Source organism: Gallus gallus, chromosome 4 (assembly GCF_016699485.2).
Source record: "Gallus gallus isolate bGalGal1 chromosome 4, bGalGal1.mat.broiler.GRCg7b, whole genome shotgun sequence".
Lineage (NCBI taxonomy): Eukaryota > Metazoa > Chordata > Aves > Galliformes > Phasianidae > Gallus > Gallus gallus.
The window spans coordinates 38,958,109-38,975,997 of NC_052535.1; the positions used below are offsets into that span (position 1 = coordinate 38,958,109).

Here is a 17,889-nt window from a genome sequence, read left to right on the forward strand (position 1 = left end):
AAAGGCGGCTGACGGACAAGCAGGGGATGCCTTTCAGCACAGCTTCCTCGGGGTAAACCACCGGCAAACTCACGGCTTGGCTTCTTTCTCACTCACCCACGAGTTTCAGATCAAATTCAGGTTCTGCATAGTTTCGCTTGGATTTGCCTGTTGGTTGTTCTTTTTAATACAGTGGAAGCGAGCGTGACGCAGTCACCTACCGCTGGTTCCGTGTGGCACAGGCCGCATCCAGGAGGCCGGCTGTGGCAGGCTGCCGTTCCCGCTCGGTGCCCGCTCGCTGCCTCGGGACGACGGGCCGCGCTCCCCGCCGTGGCGCCGCCGGGACTGCAGGGGGCGCGGCGGCTCCGCTGCAGCCGCACGGCCAGCCCGGCCCCCTCCCGGCGTCCTCACGTCCCCGTCCGCCGCCCTTATGTCTTCGTCGTTGCCTCCGTGCGAGCACGCGAGGTGTTGTGCCCCTGACCTGAGGGCGTCTTGAGCCCGCGGCAGTTTTACCAACTGGTAGCATTTAGAGCCTCGCCTTTAGGCGTTGCATTAGTTTCTCGGTGATTGTTAGCCATTAAGTTACTGCAGCTGGGCAGATCTTTAATCAAAGCTATACTCTCAGTGTTCTGTTTGTTTGTTTTCCTGGCAGATTCCAATCAATACAAACTATAGGCCAATGGCATCCTGGCTTGTATCAGGAATGGTGTGGTGAGCAGGACTAGGGAGGTAATCCTGCCCCTGTACTCGGCATTGGTGAGGCCTCACCTCGAGTACTGTGTTCAGTTTGGGGCACCTCGGTACACAAAGCACATGGAGGTGTTGGAGCAGGTCCAGAGAAGGACAGCAACCAAGCTGGTGAAGGGCTTGGAGAATATGCCTTATGAGGAGAGACTGAAGGAACTGGGGCTGTTTAGTCTGGGGAAAAGGAGGCTGAGGGAAGTCCTTACTGCTCTCTTGCAGTACCTGACAGGTGCTTACAGTGAGAACAGGGTTGGTCTCTTCCCACTGGTGACAGGATGAGGGGAAATGGCCTCAAGTTGTGCCAGGGTAAGTTTAGGTTGGATATCAAGAAACACTTCTATTATAGAAGGGGTTGTTAAGCACTGGAATAGGCTCCCCAGGGAGGTGTTTGAGTCACCATCCCTGAATGTGTTTAAGAACTGTTTGGGTGTGGTGCTCAGGGACATGATTTAGCAGAGGGTTGTTTGAGTGAGGGTAGTTTGGTTAGGTTGGGGTTGGACTCGATGATCTTTAAGGTCTTTTCCAACCCGAGCAATTCTATGAGTCTGTGATTCTATATTTTCACATCCTTATCCCACATACAAGTGTAAGACACGTTATGCCTGTTTTCTCTGGAAGGGGCAGAGTCTCTGTATTATGACCTTCTGTTAACTTCTTGAGAGGCCTCTGTTTTGCAATCCAGCAAAATAATTCCCAGCTCTGTGCCTTCTTTTTCTGTATGTCTTCTCTTCATAGCAAATCGAACTGTATCCTGCAGGACCACTAGGAAGTCTCTGTGCCAAACAGCTTTCTGATTCACACTTTCATTCCCTGAGGACACCCAAGTAGGGCTGGGCTGCTGGGCGACAGAAGCTTTCTCTTTACTATTTTATCCATTAACTCAGATACAGTTGAGAAGAATGTATGCTATATGGAAGAACACGCAGAAGTTGTGAGCAACCACACGGTCTGAATGTTAAGGGTTCATCCATCTTCCTGCACAAGGTATTTAAGGTCATATGATGTTTTAATATTTGAAAAACAACTCACTGTCCTGAAATGTTGTATTTTTTTAGGACTAAATGTGAACAGGGCTTCAGGGAATAGATGTGTTGCTAGTTGAAAATGCTGTAGCAGCTCTGACCCTCGAAATTTTGAAGCTGGGGACTAAATCAGTGTTTCACTGAGCAGCACTTGCACATTTTGAGTGGTAAGGAAAATACAAAGTATATCTGAAAATGAATGATAGCACAGAATCATTGCAGTTGGAAGGAACATTTGGGGATCATCAAGTCCAACTCCCCTGCTAAAGCAGGTTCCCTATGGTAGGCTGCAACTGTTGTCATGGAACAGACCCAAAAGGGCAGATCTGCACTGTGCTTAATGCTGTGATGTTTGCCTTGCTGAGCAATCAGCCAAGCCAAACTTCCTCTTCTTAAGGGTCTTTGGGTCTGTTATTGACATTTTTATTGATGCAACTCTCCGGCTTTGACAGGAGTTTTTTAATAATATCTTTCTTCACAGTGTCTTGCTTTTGCATGTCTCTTTTTACAGTCTTCTGCGTTTTGTCCCTTTGGCCTTAGCCTTCATGCTGATGACTGTTAGAACAAGAGTCACCATCCATTTAAATGCACTTTATCTGCTGTCCTTTCTTGTTAAAAAGGCATCTTTGTGCTTTAGTGAAGTCTCTAGATCTGTTAGGAAAGGTCTTTTTATCAAAAAGGCATACATTTCATTTGATACTCATTTTATCACTTTGTCTACCTGTTAATCATTAAGGAGCTGTAAAAATCCATGCACCCAGCTGTACATAAAAACACCGCATCGATTTTGCATTGGCTTTACTTCTATCCACATACAGAATGCCTTTATCTGGAAAAGACAAACATCCCAGGAGTCTGTAAGAAGTAAGAAGTAAGCTGTTGCAGCTTGAATTTGTGAGAGGACTTCTGTGGAGCCTGAACCACCTCCCTCCATCTCAAAGGAGACCGAGCCTTCCCTCTTTCTTAAAGGTTGGTACAATATCCAGGTATGGTCCTTCGCCTTCTGTGTTTTAAAAATGCCACAGTTGCTGAGAAGCTCTAGGTAGAATGGTTCTGTACATCCAAATCTTAAACTAATGATAGAATTGAAATAAAGAAAACAGTATTAAGCTGTGATACATCTTAAAAAAGCCCCAAAGCAATAGGCCCTTGAGTTTCTGGCCTGTGTGCGTGAAAGAGAGGCAGAAAAAATGCTTGAACTCATGATTTGTCTCTTGGCAAGGATGAGACTGTAGCATAGTCTTTTGAACTCTGAGCTTAGTGTCCTACAGACTGGTTCATATGGTTTCTGAATTTAAAATAGGTGGGATTTTTTTGTTTGTTTGTTTAACAACAGAGCACTGAAACAAACCCAGAACATTAGAAGTGTGATTTCAGTAATGATCAGCAGCATGAGATCTCTACTTTGCACTCAGTCCTGTTGTCCATGTGAAAAACTTTTCCACAGGAGAAGCTCTGAGAAACCTTTGGTAATTTTATATCCTGTATTTTGCAACTATATGCAATAGGACTTGACAACGAGGGCATTTGCTCACAAGATTCCCTTCAAGGCTAAGTGTTGGATTCTTGGCATTCCCAGAAGACTTATGTTGGGTTGTATGAATTTAGTTCTTTGCCTATGTGACTATGGAAAGCTCTGGATGTGCCAGGGTGTCCTTGCTCTAGTTTGTCCATATTCCATTGCTTAGATCTGCCTATCGAGTGTCTTTGTAATCTGCTGTACTACAGCTTAATGAATAAGTCTGGGCCATCAGGTGCCAGAAATAGTTAACGGGTGGCTGCTGAGCAGTCAAGGGGCAATTGCATATGTGTAGAGCAAAGGGGAATGTCTCCTGGGCATCCCTTGGCCAAGAGTGCTCTGATGAGTGCTTAAACTAAGATAGTTTAAGCCAGAGACAATTCAGGTGAATTGGATGGTCTTTTGGAACTTGAAATTCAGTACTATATTATGCCCTTGTTGCTACTAGTAAGTGTTTCTCTTGTGAGCTGGGACTCCCTCCGTATGAAGTAATGAGCAGGAAGATGGCTGGGTTGTGCAGCGTGTGCTTGAGACCACTGAGCTGTCAGTGCTATGTGACTCTGGAAAAGGCAGGTGCAGCTTTTGGTTCATGCCATTTCCAAAGGCACTGAGGAGGAGTGAGGTGGAATATTATGTACAAATATGAGCATAGCATTGCTGACAAAGTCTCCCCAGTACCTTTTACAGTGATATGAAAGTGGTTCTCACTAAAGATAACCCAGCTGCTATGAGCAAGAACTAGATGTGCCTTTTCCAAAAACAAGCTGAAACTGGAGAAAATGCTGAGATTTTCTGCCCATGTGACCAAGGAAATGGAGAGAGAAAAATATGGGGAGGGATTAGAATGCTTCGTTTCTTTAAATTGGTGAAATTGGTAATGAGAGGGGTTATGGTGGTTGTCTGTAAATGCAAAAGCTCTTAAAAACTGGGGACCATAAGATTATGTCTGCCAATCTGCTAAGACTAGATTTTTAATAGAGCAGAAGGGATCATCTGATCTATATCAAATCGGACGAAATGGTTTCATCTGACTCAACTTGAGCAGGTGTGTTTGTATTCTCTTTTCAGCAAGGCACCCTGGCAGCCTGCATAGTAAGATTGTAGCTCAGCAAGCTCCTGCTTGCAGCATGTCCCAGCAGGCTGCAGAAGGTAAGTGATAGCTTGTATGCGATGTGCTGGCGTTTGTATCAAGCAAATTCATCCTTGCTCATTAGCATTCAAGGGAGAAAGGAAAGCTGCTCTTAAGCAGACCTTCAGAATGACCTGTATTTTTGGGTTGGTCTGAGAAATTCTCTCCCTGACCTTTTAATTGGAGGCAGTGTTTTAGATTTAGTATTATTAAAGATGTTTGCTCTTCAGAATACCTTCTATTGTTCTCGTTAGTACCCCTTACTCCCAAGTGGCATAAAGAACACTGTGTTTTGAGAAGAGGATCCAGGGATGGCCAAGACAAGAGAAATAGGAGCGAAGCTGAAGTAGGTAACATAGCTTTGCACATAAACCTGCCTGTCTTGTTTCAAGATGCATAGATTTCTGTTCATCTTGTGGGGCAGTTCTGTTATCCCCAGTGTAGCTCCTGATGATTGTCCTGAGGAAAGGTAATTCGTCCTGATCTGTCCTGCCGAAATACCTGCAACCCATTTCTGGATTTAGGCAGAAATCTTCCTTACCAGTTGCAATCAACCTTCAAGTACGTCTCTGCGGAAGGACGTAAAACCCAGCAGGACTCCCTTATCACATGGCATTAACTGATGTGCTGCTGTCATTTTCGATACATTTGACTTCTTACCTCCAACCCCCATGCTGAGATCTCGTGTTCCTTTTTTCCCCAGGGTCATGTCTTACACAGAGTCCCCACTGTGGCTTTGCTCTGCTGGGTCAAAGGAAACATGAGATAACAATTTTTGCCCTTTCCTATTAATGGTTAAAATTATAGAAGGGGAAACAAGACGTCTGTATGGATTTCGTCTTTAAGACTGATTTTATCATTTCAGGGGAACGTGGAAAGGCAGACCCACTCCAAGGCTTTTGACTTGCCACACCTTTCCGAGAGGATGACATCTCAGAGGCTCTGTGTCTGTCCCAGATTGTGACTGTTTTCTTCTGAAGAGCAAACGTGAGATTCAAAGAGCGCCTGGCAAAAGCTGCTTCTAGTACTGCAGCAGCAGCATGGGAAATATTTCATGTATGTAGAAGATAGAGCATCTGTGTAGGCGGTTGTTTTCTGCAACTCTCTGTGAGTTTGGGGAGAAGTTATTAAGTACTGCTTCTCCTTCTTTCTTTAAAAAAGGACAGAGAGAGAAAGCCTGCATTTTCTACCATTTCCCAAGAGGCTTTTTATCTGTTTAAACCAACTAGGGATTTTTCACATATTGACATAAGCATTCATTTGCTAATTTGCTGGACATTAAACTGCACAGCATTCTTGAATGAGGCTGGAATACTTGGGTACTTAGTGCTGCTCAGACCCCGCATCATTCCCAGTACACATATGGTTTTCCTCCTCTATCTCCTAGATAAAAGTCACTGTTTGATCGCCTTAAGGGAAAGAATGAGTTAAATGGACCAATATTTTAGCCTTGGCTCTAAAACTGGGCCTTTTCAGAAACTCCTCAGCACCTGCAGCAGCTAGGTCATTTGCACATACATAAATAAATAAATTAACAATGAATAAATAATTTAATCCCGCCACACAATGCCACCTTGCAGATCTGATCCTTTGCTCCCAGTGAATTTGTCCATTCCTAATTCTTTTTGATAAAGTCTTCAGATACTTGCTGACTGTCAGTCTAATTTTCTTATTGTTTTCGCTTGATTAGTTCTGTATGACCTAAGGTCGCCCTTAAAATCCACATCTCTCGTGAAGACTCCGAAAGGCCTTCTTTTTTTTCAAAGGGATGGAAAGTGCCTGCCATTTCTCCGGACAAAAGCCTGGAAGGTTTTCAGTTATTAGCCTTCTGAAGCAGCCCTTTCGCTCACCCAAGCGCAAAAAAAACTCATTAGGGGGCACCTTTCTTTCTGCCTTCTTCATCTGATGCGTGTGGGGTTTACGTGTTTCAAGACTTTCAGGTCTCGGATGGATTTGGGCAGCCTCCCTTTTAACCCTGCCGGACTGTGGTTACGCCCTGGGCAGAGATTGGCTGTATCTGTGTGCACTGAACCACCTGGAGATGCTTCGTCCTTTCAGCAGCTGTTTTACACCCCGCTGGTCTGCTGTTCTGTTGAGCGCTTCTGCCCGACGTACAGCACTGCCATACCTGTGCCTGCCTCTTAGGAAAAAGAGCAACCCAAAAGTATACTGACAGGTATTACAGGAATGAATAGTTCTTGCTTACCTACCGTGTTTACTGAGGGTGTAATTGATACAGTTGTCCACAATTACAATTACAATTGTAATTGTAAAGACAAGTAAGACCGAACCAATAGTGTTTTCTCTTTCTGAAAAGGGCTGCCTGGTCTCTGATGAGAGATCTCTGCTTTGCCTGGGATCTGAGCCTAAAGAGAAGAAATACATGGGAGCAGGAGGAAAATAAACAGGGCCAGAAAGACAGCAGCACCAGTGGAATTATTGTGGACAGATACTTGGTGTCTTGCTCCTGCAACACTTTCTCCTTGTCCTGTCCTGAAGAGCAGCTGCTCTTCCACTCAGGAAGACCTATCCCTCCTTTGGGTTAAAACCCGTTTTGGAAAGTTCAGGGCTGTAGCTAAGGTCTCAGTTCCAAGCATGTGGATGACAGTTTTGTGGCCACTAATCTGGCTCCTGGCTGTTCTCAGGGCCAGGAGAAATTCTCTGTCTTAGTTTGGAAGAACACACCGTCGCAACCACTATTTGGTTTTTGGCCAGTTCCTCTGAAACCTGTGGGAGATCGATCAGCCCTTCGTAAAATCAAGCCAGCCAGGTGCACGAGGCTGGATCTGTGTGCAAATCCTTGCAGGTTCTGAACCATCAACTGCATTACTCTTTCTGCTGGCATAAATTCAGGCCAGCCGTTAGCTTGAGTTTAGTGTAAAATCGTGTGAAGGATATGTGATGAGGAGAAATTGTGTCAGCACGATACCTGGCAGTCTTGTTTATAACTTTTTGCATCAGTGTCCTTTACCACCCAAACCATTTAGGGGTCCTCAAGCTTTCTGAATAAACCTGACCCGTTAATTAAAAAGAAGCTTGAAGCTTTAGATGAAATTAACTCCTAGGGTCTCATTCAGAACGCTGTGTACATTCCGTTGAAGAAATCCTGATAAAAATAAGCTAAAACCATGCTGGGTGATGCTGTGCCTGGAGCTCCTCAGTGTCCCACACGGAGAGCAGAGGATTGACTTCCATTGAAATCAATGGCAAATTTCTCCTCTGCTATGCACGTACTTTAAAATAAGGATTTTCTGATCTTGTGTGCAGGATGTTCATACATGGAGTTCCTGAAGCCCTTTGCTTCTTTTTGGCCATGTGTAAGAATGGGAGGGGAGTACCATGGCTATTGGCATGCAGGCATCTGGGAGGTAAACCTGTGCCACAGGAGCTTCTGATTATGATATTTTGACAACCAGTCTATGGAAGAAGGTACACTGCCTTTCACTGAGCAGCTGATGGGTTTGTTTGAAATAGTGCTTGCCGGAGGGTAATAGTAAAAACGCATTCTTTCCCCCCTGAGGTTCTTCCTCCCACCTTCTCCACCTCTTCTAGCAAGACATAAAACAAGTACAATAGAAACATCTGACACGGGATAAAGATCCTCTGGGGTACCCCTAAATGTTCATCAGCTGTTTCAGTTCATTAGATTCTCTTGCTACACCTTCAGTCTGCAAAGCAGAAGCACAAGAGGAGAGACTTTGTGTTTTTTTTCATGAGCAACGAGTCTTGCAGGTGAGAGGGAGAAAGATTTTAGTTGGCAAAGTTGCTGAAGACTGAACTGAACTTCTCGTGATTAAACATGGAGAAGTATAGACCCCCGAAATACCTGAGCAGATAAGTAAGGTTACTTGGCAGGCAGCAGTGAGGGTGGGATTCAGCTGCCCTGATTTTTCCCCTGCCTATATATGTGAATCTGACCCATTGATCCTGCATTCCCTCTCGATTCAAAAGAAGGAAAGAGACATGTTCCAAGGCAAATCAGCTCATTTTAAGGGAAAGTCTGAAATTGGTCTGGTCAATCACCCACTGGAAAGGCCTGTTTTTTCCCTCCTGACTACAAAAAGAGCTTAGAGTGATTAATTCACACTTGCACCTCTACCTTTGAGACATTTAATGCTTGGTTAAAGTCACCTGCTCACAAGTTTTAATACATCCTTCTATTAGCAAACCACTGAAGGGTTTTTCCTTCGTGTTATGACTTTGCCTTATGATGAAATAAGTTTTCCAAGAATGTGAATGAAAAAATCCCATTGGTCTCATCCCATCCTTGTTTGGTTTTTTTTCTGATCTGGTAAAGAATTAAACTTGCCAGTGTCCTGTCTGTGTATCAGTGTACCTGCAGGCATGCTATATTCTTACCTTACAATAAGGCAGTTCTGATGAGGTGCTAAAAGGGGCTTTGTTCTCTAGTAAATAATTGTCATTATCCCCAAATAACTTCTCATCTTGTTTTTTTCTTTGCCTGTTTGCAGTTACAGTGACGGGAAGACTCTCTGAAGAGCCCTTAAGAAGCCACATGTTGGCAGCTGAATTTCAATCCATCCCAAATCTCCACAGCTTCCTGCTAGAAGAGGATGAAATTGACCACATGCTCTCAAAATTCATCTCAGTCTGAAAAGGCAGGTTAACTGCAAATCCATTTGGGGAAAAAATTATAACAACAACAACAACAACAAAATTAAAAACTGCTACAAATTAATGTAGAATATTCCTTTGAGAAGGATAACAGCCTTTATGTCCCCCCAGTTGCCTATCCTTCTAACTACGTCACATGTATATTTCTCCTATTTATGTCCCTGGTCTATTGACTGTGGGTCTGTACTGTACGTTGTTTTGTGGAGAGGTGGTAGAAGCCCTTTCTGAGAGCTTAAAGCAAAGCTGAAAATAAGGCAGTTACAAACTATGCGTAACGTATGTTATGTGACTGAGAAAACGAGCTGTCTGAAAAGGGGAGGCTAAGGTGCTCTATGGAGATTTGAGAAGGTGAAATATTCAAGCTGCTTTGCTGCCGGGTGCCTCCTCACAACAGAGCAGTGTTCCTTTGGCCTCACAGAATTAGTTTAAGTCCTGCACGTGCATGTGGGAGGGTAGATTACTGTGCCTAGTTGTGTCATCTTTTCTTCTTGGAGGAACAGTTCATGCCTTCAGTACAGCAGGCAGTAGGACCTGCTCTGCAGTTGTTCTGCACCTGACTTCACTTTCACCATCAGTGTAACTCAGTGTTTAGGACCAAGGTAGGTTACTTATTTTCCTTACATCTTTGCAAACACAGGGCTGTGTGTCTCAGTTAGTAAACTGAGCACCAAGAGCCAGTGAAATATGGATCACTTACCTGTTTGGTAAGGTCTCTGCTGATGCAGCTACATCATGCCTCCTCCTCGTGTAGCAGCTCTAGCTTCAGGGGTTTCCAGAAAGCTTTGTCTACTTGCAAGAGCTAAGGATTTGGTCCAGAATATACACAAGTAGGTAAATAGCATGTTTGTTTGGTTGCTTTAATATACTGACTTTCCTGCAGGCAGTAATTTGTAACCGACTATAAGCATTGGTACCCTTAGGCAACATTTAATTGGTTGTCATGCATCTTAGCCATCTAACAGGTTTTTTTGGCTTTCCACAACGAAAAATACACTTCTGGTCTTGTTCTTTTTCCAAATACTTTCCCTCCTCCAGACATCAAAGGGAATTTACAGAACTTTCAGTAATAAAACTCCAATAAAAGGTTGCTTTTTTCCTCTCTCTTTGGTTAAAGAAATGAGAAGGTAACATATGAATAAAGTATGTGATGTAAGAAAATTGTTATTACATTCTTCTATCAAAAGAGGTTTTACTGTGGAACGTGTGGGACTGTGAGATCCTTGGAACTTTCCAATATACATTTGTGTTGTATGTAATGTATGTTTTTTCAGGTTCTCCAAAGGCTTGTGAAAATGTGTGATCTGTGCTTGATGAATCTCATTGATCCCTGTTAGATTTTCTCTTTCTGAAAGTGAAGTCGTGTGAGGTTTGTTCTGTAGGTTTTACTGTTCCTTCTACAGACCCCAGTCCTGAAAGCCCAGCAGTGGATTTGGTAGTAAGGGCAAATTGTTTCCGTCCTATATCCTTTGGCAGCAAAATTCTGCACCCTAATGTTCACTCGCAGCTATCGTGGCATCACTGTTGTAAGTCAGTAAGGTTATACAGGTGGACATTTTAGTCTGGGGGGAAAAATTAACAAAAAGATCAATCCTGTATCTTAGCCATAAAATACTGACCCTTACAGGCTGATTTCTGCAAATTCATCCTCTGGAATGGCACTAATGCAGCATACGTGGGAAGCTATGAGGCTCTAGCAAACCCACACTTAAGCAAAGAATCAGCACGCTGCGCTGGGAAATGCTGAGAAAAACAAAACTGAATCCAACCAAACAGTGGCAGAGATCCTATATAGGCTGGATGTGTGTATATAGGGCCTCCTTTCGGTATCTAAAGGGGCTGTAAGAAGGAAGGGGACAAAGTCTTTAGCAGGGTCTGCTGTGACAGGACAAGGGGAAATGGTTTCACACTACAAGAGGGGAGATTCAGATTGGACATAAGGAAGAAGTGTTTTACACTAAGGGCAGTGAGGCACTGGCACAGGTTGCCCAGAGAGGTGGTGGATGCCCCATCCCTGGAGACAGCCAAGGTCAGACTGGAGGGGCTCTGAGCACCTGATGAGGCTGTAGGTGTCCCTGTTCAGTGCACAACAGATGGACCAGATGGCCTTAAGTGGTTCCTTAAATTCAAATGATTCTATGATTCTGTGGAACTGCTATTCTTTTGGGTGGTACCCAAAGCGCGCGCATGTGCAGGGAAGGAGAATGCTGGTGTGAGGGCAGTAGTCCTCCCTCTTTCCTGGATGGAGAAAGGACCCCAACCCAACCCTGTCACTGTCTGAAGCTCAACTTCACGCTTGCAATTTAAAATTGGAAGTCTCCTATTTGATGTCCTGAGCCCAAGCCTTAGCCACCTTATGCCTCTCAGAGGGCTAACCAGGGCACACTGCTTCCTTTGAATTCAACAGAAGTGGCTTCATAGGGGCAGAATGATTGTGAATGTGCTCTACCGAAAAAGAGGACCCAGGTTTTAGCCTCAAAGACTTCAAGCCTGAGACTTCAGCTTCCTAGAAGGATGCCTAATCCTGGGGTTAGGGACAAGGAGCCATAAGCTGCTGAGCCACTGAAGGCACTTCCTGCCATAAGCTTGGCTGGGAGGGCTTGGGTTGAGCTGCGCCCTCCTCTAAATGCCTGCACCCTTCAAGGGCTGACAGCGTGGCTGTGCATTGAGGCTCACAGCTGAGCTCAGGGCCAGTGGGTGACTGAGAGTCTCCAAATAAAGAACTGCAGTGTGAGTGTGTGTAACTCCTCCCGCAGGCTCTGGGTTCAGCCCTCAACCTCCACAACGTTCACCAAACACGGAATGGCTGAGCTGTGGATCCCATCATGCGTTCCCTGTTCCCTTGCAGGACGCCCTCAGTAAGGAAGGCTTTTATTATTATTATTATTATATACTCATTTCCTAGAAGAGGACTGCACTTTTAAGTACATATTAGCCATTAAAAATTAATTTGCCTTTAAACTTTCATAGCGTATCTCTGAAACTTCAGATTTCTTTCTAGAAAGAGCATTTATTGCAGCCCAATTAACTGCATTACTGCTGCTGAGAGGCACTGCGCGTTTCCATTGCTGTAGTGTGAAGGTGAATGTTAAAAATTCAGTTGGGTTTGGTATTCTGAGGTGGAATCTCCCCAGTTACTCCTCTCTCCTCATGTTTGATGTATGTGGTGTTGCTGTCTCTCACCTTTCCTAGGAGTTTTGGCTTAACGTGCCACTCTGTGCAGTGTGGCACATGGGTACGTATCAGAGCTTTCACCTGCGTGTGTATTAAAATGCGTTTCTTCTTCATGCTGACAAAATGTTTGTGTTCTGAGAGACATGAGTGCAGTTCTCCAGTCCCTTACACGGCCTGTAGGCACGTCTGCTAGAAATAAATGTGGTGATGTCGGAGGGGATGGATGCAGTAGGCACATCCGTGAGCTCCACTTCCGCAGCTCCTGCTCAGCCAACCCGTCAGCTGGGAGGTCCCCTTCCCACAGACCGTCTTTGCAAAGGAATTGCTGGTAGGTGCACAGCTGCTCCAGCACTAATGAGCCCTCTCCAAACGAGGCAGCAGGGAAGGAACTGCTGTGGGTAGGGCGGGCTTTGCACCCAGGTGCCACAGAGCACTGCGCTCTCCCGGTGTGGGCGGTGTGACCCCGGTGGAATCACAGAGCTACAGAGCGGCAGCGGTCGGAAGGGACCACAAGAGATCATCGGGTCCAACCCCCCTGCTAAACCAGGCTCCATACAGCAGGTCACACAGGTAGGCGTCCTCTGTGCTTCGGGGGAGCAGGAGTGTGGTGGCGTCCCATGGAGCAGGGACACCAGGAGCCACAGACAGACCAGAGCTGTGCTGCAGTGGGACGAGGGGTCATAGCGGTACCCAAAGTCAAATAAAAGGAACCTTGTCACCAGCTGACGAGTTATCCCCGAAGTACCCCGCGTGCTTCAATTTAGGGGCTGTAGTGTGTGTGGCACGGGCTCTGTGTCCGAGGGTGGGAAGCGCACAGCGTGGCGCTGCAACCATAGCTGTGCACGAGGGCTGCTGCAAAGCCATGGGAAGAGGGAAGCTCTGTGCTACGGGGTGTGCTCAGCTCACAAACCTGTTCCTCACAGTGAAGTAAGCAGTGAAGTTGGCCTGTTCAGAACGTAAGCTCTGAACGTAGAGGGGATGGACGCAGGCTGCTCGTGTGTCTCTGTGACCTAACTGGTGATGCTCAATTCCCCCAATAGCCCAAATAAATCCTTCCGATAGATCAGGGAGTTGGAGACGTTCTCAGTAGCGGAGCGCTGCGGAGATGAGCGTAACCTCACCTGCTGCCCAGGTGAGTGACGGCTGCGCCTGCGTGGGGCGCACGGCACCCGGGGCTGCGGGTCGGGGTGAGCCCGGGGGCGGCGTGGGGCCGAGGGGCGCGTGTGCGGGGCTGCGGGGGGCTGATCGCCGGGGCACTGTGCAGCCGGAGGGCTTTATCCTCCGCAGCCAAATGAAAACGGGGAGGACAAAAAGAAAAACCATCCCGGATAGCAACGTTCCAGATACAAAGACTGTCACGGGCCAGTGCGAGTTGGCAAAATTGTATGTAAATGACGGCAGTTTTGTCCGCGGTGGCCCTCTGCTAATCCCGGAGAGAAAATCTACTTAGCCGGGGAAGTTCTGTCTGATTTGGTTAACAGTGCCCGAAACGAATCTATTAATAATTTATTACGTCCAGGGAAACACCGTATCTTTAATGCTACAATGCCGAAGGGGAGGGAGGGGTCACGCACCCGCTCGACGCCCGGAGCGCGACTCGCGCGGGGTCCCGTCCGCTCGGCGAGGGCGCCCGGGGCTGCGGGCCGGAGCTGTTCCCGCACGGCGCTTCCCCGCTCCTCTGCGGCGGCGCTTCGGACGGGAGGCGCACGGCGCGTTGCGGCGGCGAACTGTCCGTCCTTCTGTCCGTCCGTCCGCCTGCGCGCAGAGGCGCGGGCGGTTCACGGACCGCGGTCATCCCGCGGCGCGCCCGGCTCGCAGTCCCGCACCGGGACGCGGGGGGAGGCCCGCGGGTGGGTCGGCTCCGCACCTTCTCGGCCCGCCCCGCTCCGGGCATCGCGCCGTGCCCGCCGTCGCCGCCGGCGGCCCCGCGCGGTGCGCGCCCAATGCGGGGCGAGGCGCCGCGCCCCGTCGCTCCGTGCCGGGGGCTGCCGAGGAAGCTCCCCCCGAGACACGCGGGGCCGCGGCCGTAGCTTTCTACCGGCGCCGTCCAGGCGGAGTCCGCGGCGCCGCGGCCCTATAGCACGGCGGGGGGGTGCTGGCCGTGCGGCAGCCCGAAGGCGCCGGGGGGCGGCGGGCCCAGCAAGCCGAGGTAGCGGCGCTCCAGGCCCTGCGCGGACGGGAGGAAGGCGGCGCGCTGCTGCCCGGGGCCGCTCAGGGCCGCGGGGGCGGGCAGGGGGCCGTAGGGCCACGGGAAGGGCTCGGCGGGGCCCGGAGGGCGCTCGGGGGGCGGCGGGAAGGCGGCGTCGGGCTCCGGCGGCGAGGCGAGGAGCGGCTCGGCGGCGAAGCGCGCCTTGGACTGCAGGAAGGCGAGGATGCGGGCGTATTTGGTGTCCTTGGTCTCCATCCGCTCCACCGTGGTCAGGTAGTGCACCAGGTTCTTCATGCACTCGTGGTAGCCGTAGTGGAAGTAGTTGGCGAACTCGGAGAGCAGCTCTGCGGGACGGGGCGCGGCGGGGCGCGGCTCTACTCAGCGGGGAGCGGGGAGAGGGGAACGGGGAACGGGGCCGGGCCGCCCCGCCGCGCCCCCCGCGCCCGCACCTACCCTTCTCCCTGCCGCGGGGGAAGTCGGCCGAGTGCAGCGCCCGCAGGTACTGCACCGTCATCTCCAGGATCTCCGCCTTCTCCAGTTTGCCCGAGCCCTGCAACGCGCCGCAACGCGCCGCGCCGTGCCGTCAGCCCGGCCCCGCGCCGCGCCCCGTCCGTCCCGTCCCGTCCCGTGTCCTCCCGCCCCGCCCCGCCGCCCGCACCCACCTGCTTGGCCAGGGCCAGCGGCACGGTGCGGCCCAGCTCCGCCAGGCACCGGTTGATGCGGTCCCGCCGCCGCTTCTCGATCACTTTGTGGGACACGGGCGTCCTCTGCAAAACAGGCGGCGCGTCACGGGCCGCGGCGGGGACCCTCGGGGCGCGCGGTGCGGGCGGCCCGGCGCTCACCCTGCGCTCCTTGAGGCCCGAGGCCATGGCGGCAGTGCGGGGCCGCGCCGCGGGGCCGCTTATAAAGCCGCCGCGCCTGGGGGGGACGGGGCCCCCACGGGCCCCTGAGCCCAGAGGATTAGGGAGAGCCGCGCCGCGCCGCGCCGGGGAATGTATGCATTAAAGATCAGGGGCGAGCGGGAACGAAGGGGCGAGGGCGAGGGAAAGAAGGGCCGGGGGGGCCGCCCGCCAGCTCCCCCCGCGCCCCCCCCCACCCCGCCCCCCCGCCCCGGCCCGCACGTGACGCCCACGAGCGGGGCAGGGCCGGGCCGGGTCGGGTGCGGCGTGCGGGGCGCGGCGCCACCTCCCCGCGGCACCGCCCCGCCGGGCCGCGCTGACCGCCTCGTGAAGCCTGTCCAGAGTCATTACAGTAATTAAGTAAGCCCTTAATAGGCTGTTCCGCCCGACGGCGGGGAGAGCCCCCGGAGCCGGAGTGGCCCCGTTTGTTCGCCGGCTTTTCTCACGCGCCGCGGTGACACGGGCGGCTTTATGAGCGCTGGCAGCGCGGCTTTGTGCCGGCGCTCCGTGCGGCGGGGGCACCCGGCAGGTGTGGGCCCTCGGCTGGCACACGCCCCCCCGCCCCGCTCCCCCCCCCCGCCCCCCCGGGACCGCGGGCGGCTGCGGGCGGCCTTTGGCACACGACGCCGCTTTTTGTGTCGGCGCGGCCGCGGGCCGGGCCCCCCCGCCCCGCGCTGGAGAGGCCCAATTTGTAGCCTATTATCCTATAGGAAAATGTGCCATTGAGGAGCGTGAATGGTCGCATCGGGCCGAAATTTTAATAATGCGGGGCGAAGAAAAGAGGGGCAAATAAAGCGGGGCCCGCAGCTGGCCCGGAGCGCATTGTGCGCCGTCACCTGCGAGCGGGGTCGCCGACAGACCCGCCATTCATTTGCCTAATTTTGGTCAATTTAACAAACTTCGGGCGAAATTATTGTGGCATTGTCCGCCGGAGTAAAGCTTTCTGATCGAATTAACAGCGCGTTTTGATCCGGTAAATGTCATTAGAAAGAAAGAAACAATCGCGTTTAAAGGGGGGCTCCGCGCGGACCGCGCCAAGTGGAGACGCGGCGCGCACAGCTCACAAAGGGAGCACGGAACGGCCACAGGGCACTTTTGTACGCTCGCATTGCCGAGGGGTTGTACACAAAAAGGCATTATTTCATACTTGAATACGTTTAATCCAACAATTGTCTATTTTCCGCAAACATATTTTCACAGCCTTCTCGGCTCCCCTCTCCGCCGCCCGCCCGCGCCCCGCGCTGCCGAGCGCACGCGGCTTCCACCTCCTCTGCCCGGCCCGGCCCGGCCCGGCCCGACCGCGGGGCTCCCCCGCACCCCGCCCCGCCGCCGGGCCCCGCCGCCGCCGCCGCCGCCCCCCCGCGCCCCGCCGTCCCCCCCCCCGGCCCCGCCGCCCGTGCGCCCCGCGCCGCACCCTCGCGCCCACCGGCCCGGCGCCGCGCGGCGGCGGGAGGGGCGCGCCCGGCTCGGTCCGCCGCCGCAACTCGGGCCCGGTTCGGGGGCTTCGGGGCTTCGGGGGGCAGCGGGGGAGTCGCGCCTTCGGGGACGGCTCCGGGGGAGGCTCGGGGGGAGCCCCGCGCGTCGCGCTGCCGGCGGCCCGCCCGGGTGCGTTGCGCTACATTCAGTGCCGTACAATGGGATTAAACGCACACCGTTATCATCCAAATTAACCAAACTCTGAATGCCAAACGGGGGGCCGGGGGGGGGGGCGGAGGGGGGGGTTTCCCCTCTCTCCTTTTCTCCACGAGCGAGGACGGAGTTGATCCTCTTACTGTCTGTGTTAACCGCCAGCTGCGGGCACCTGCGGGGCCGCTTGTTACCCTGGGACGCCGGTTGCGGCCCGGGCCGCTCCGCCCCGGGACACCGCTCCAGGACGCTGCCCCGGGAGACGGGGCGCGGGGGCTGCGGGCGGGGTGCGGCCCTGGGCCCGCCCCGGGACGGAGCGAGGTGGCGCGGGGACGGACGTGGCACGGGGACGGACGTGACTTCCCCTTTCCCGTCCCCGTGCCGGCGCAGACGGAGCAGCCCCCGGGGCTCACGCTCTCGCCGGCGCTGCCGCTGGCAGGCGCCGACCTCCTCCCGCAGCCCGTGTCAGCCCGGGGCTGCGTGCCCTCAGGCCGAGCTGCGGTCCCGCGACCTCGAAAGCTTTCTCCAACACGTGCCTGCAGCGTGTAGCATCCTCTTTGCTGCCTCTTTTGTGTCAGCAGTAAGATTCCTAACGTAGGCGTCGCGCGGCTAACGGATAGGGAACCCTACGCAACGATTTACGGGCGTTGATGAGGGCGGCCAGCTCTGCCACGGTCCTCAAAGCCACGCATGGGCACAACGCCCGGCAGAGCTGTTACCGTCGGATTTCCTTACCTATGGCACAGCTCAGGCTGAGCGTGCTGTGTGCCGTGCTGGGAGAGGCCCTCAGTGCTGCACAGACAGCCGTAGGGTTTTCCTGAGGGCAGCGGTGCGCAGAGGAGCCCGCTCGGGGCCGCCCACGTTGTTCGGGCAGAGCGCACCCGGTGGCGGTGCTGCGCTGGGGGCGGGCGGGCGGAGCGCGCACGGTGTGCCTCGCGTCGGGGGCCACGTGGGTTATGTGCAAGGGCTGCTCCGAAAGTAACGCCTCCTGTCATACGACGTTGGCCCGCAAGGCC

At 52.1% G+C, this 17,889-nt stretch overlaps 2 protein-coding genes and 2 long non-coding RNA genes across 30 annotated transcripts in view; 2 read left to right on the top strand and 2 right to left on the bottom strand.

The window, feature by feature from the left end:
• LOC121110733 overlaps positions 1-320 on the bottom strand; it is a 7,747-nt gene extending 7,427 nt beyond the window's left edge. The window contains exon 1 of the long non-coding RNA XR_005859466.2: positions 201-320. This is a non-coding gene — a long non-coding RNA (uncharacterized LOC121110733). The remainder of the gene's footprint in view (positions 1-200) is intronic.
• LOC107051755 overlaps positions 1-10,186 on the top strand; it is a 34,502-nt gene extending 24,316 nt beyond the window's left edge. For 11 of the 26 annotated variants that reach the window (XR_005859460.2, XR_005859462.2, XR_005859447.2 and 8 more), the window contains 3 exons: positions 1-1,707; positions 2,564-2,714; positions 4,333-10,186. The exon at positions 1-1,707 is cut by the window's left edge and continues 110 nt beyond it. This is a non-coding gene — a long non-coding RNA (uncharacterized LOC107051755). Of the gene's footprint in view, positions 1,708-2,563; positions 2,715-3,081; positions 3,215-4,332 lie in introns of all 26 variants that reach the window. The other 15 variants (XR_006939188.1, XR_006939187.1, XR_005859458.2 and 12 more) reach the window with 14 other exon arrangements.
• A 3,497-nt stretch (positions 10,187-13,683) lies between these two features.
• On the bottom strand, positions 13,684-15,406 carry HELT (helt bHLH transcription factor). 2 transcript variants are annotated; one of them, XM_015276559.4, is made up of 4 exons: positions 15,191-15,406; positions 15,011-15,115; positions 14,802-14,898; positions 13,684-14,692 (listed from the first exon to the last, which is right to left on the bottom strand). In XM_015276559.4, the coding sequence occupies exons 1-4, from the start codon at positions 15,215-15,217 to the stop codon at positions 14,274-14,276; spliced, it is 648 nt and encodes a 215-aa protein (XP_015132045.1). In that variant the 5' UTR covers positions 15,218-15,406; the 3' UTR covers positions 13,684-14,273. The 2 variants fall into 2 exon arrangements, with proteins under 2 accessions (XP_015132045.1, XP_046796736.1); XM_046940780.1 differs by having other exon boundaries at positions 15,011-15,226.
• Positions 14,509-17,889, top strand: part of ACSL1 (acyl-CoA synthetase long-chain family member 1) — a 72,180-nt gene continuing 68,799 nt past the window's right edge. Inside the window, exon 1 of the mRNA XM_040698931.2 lies at positions 14,509-14,621. The gene's annotated coding sequence lies outside the window, so the exon portion shown is untranslated. The remainder of the gene's footprint in view (positions 14,622-17,889) is intronic.

Coding starts and splice junctions, on each gene's coding strand:
- HELT (XM_046940780.1), bottom strand. CDS start 15,217: ATGGCCTCGGGCCTCAAGGAGCGCAGGGTGAGCGCCGGGCCGCCCGCA. Junction 14,899..15,010: donor CGCTGGCCCTGGCCAAGCAG/GTGGGTGCGGGC, acceptor GGCGCGTTGCAG/GGCTCGGGCAAACTGGAGAA. Junction 14,693..14,801: donor CCCCCGCGGCAGGGAGAAGG/GTAGGTGCGGGC, acceptor CCCGTCCCGCAG/AGCTGCTCTCCGAGTTCGCC.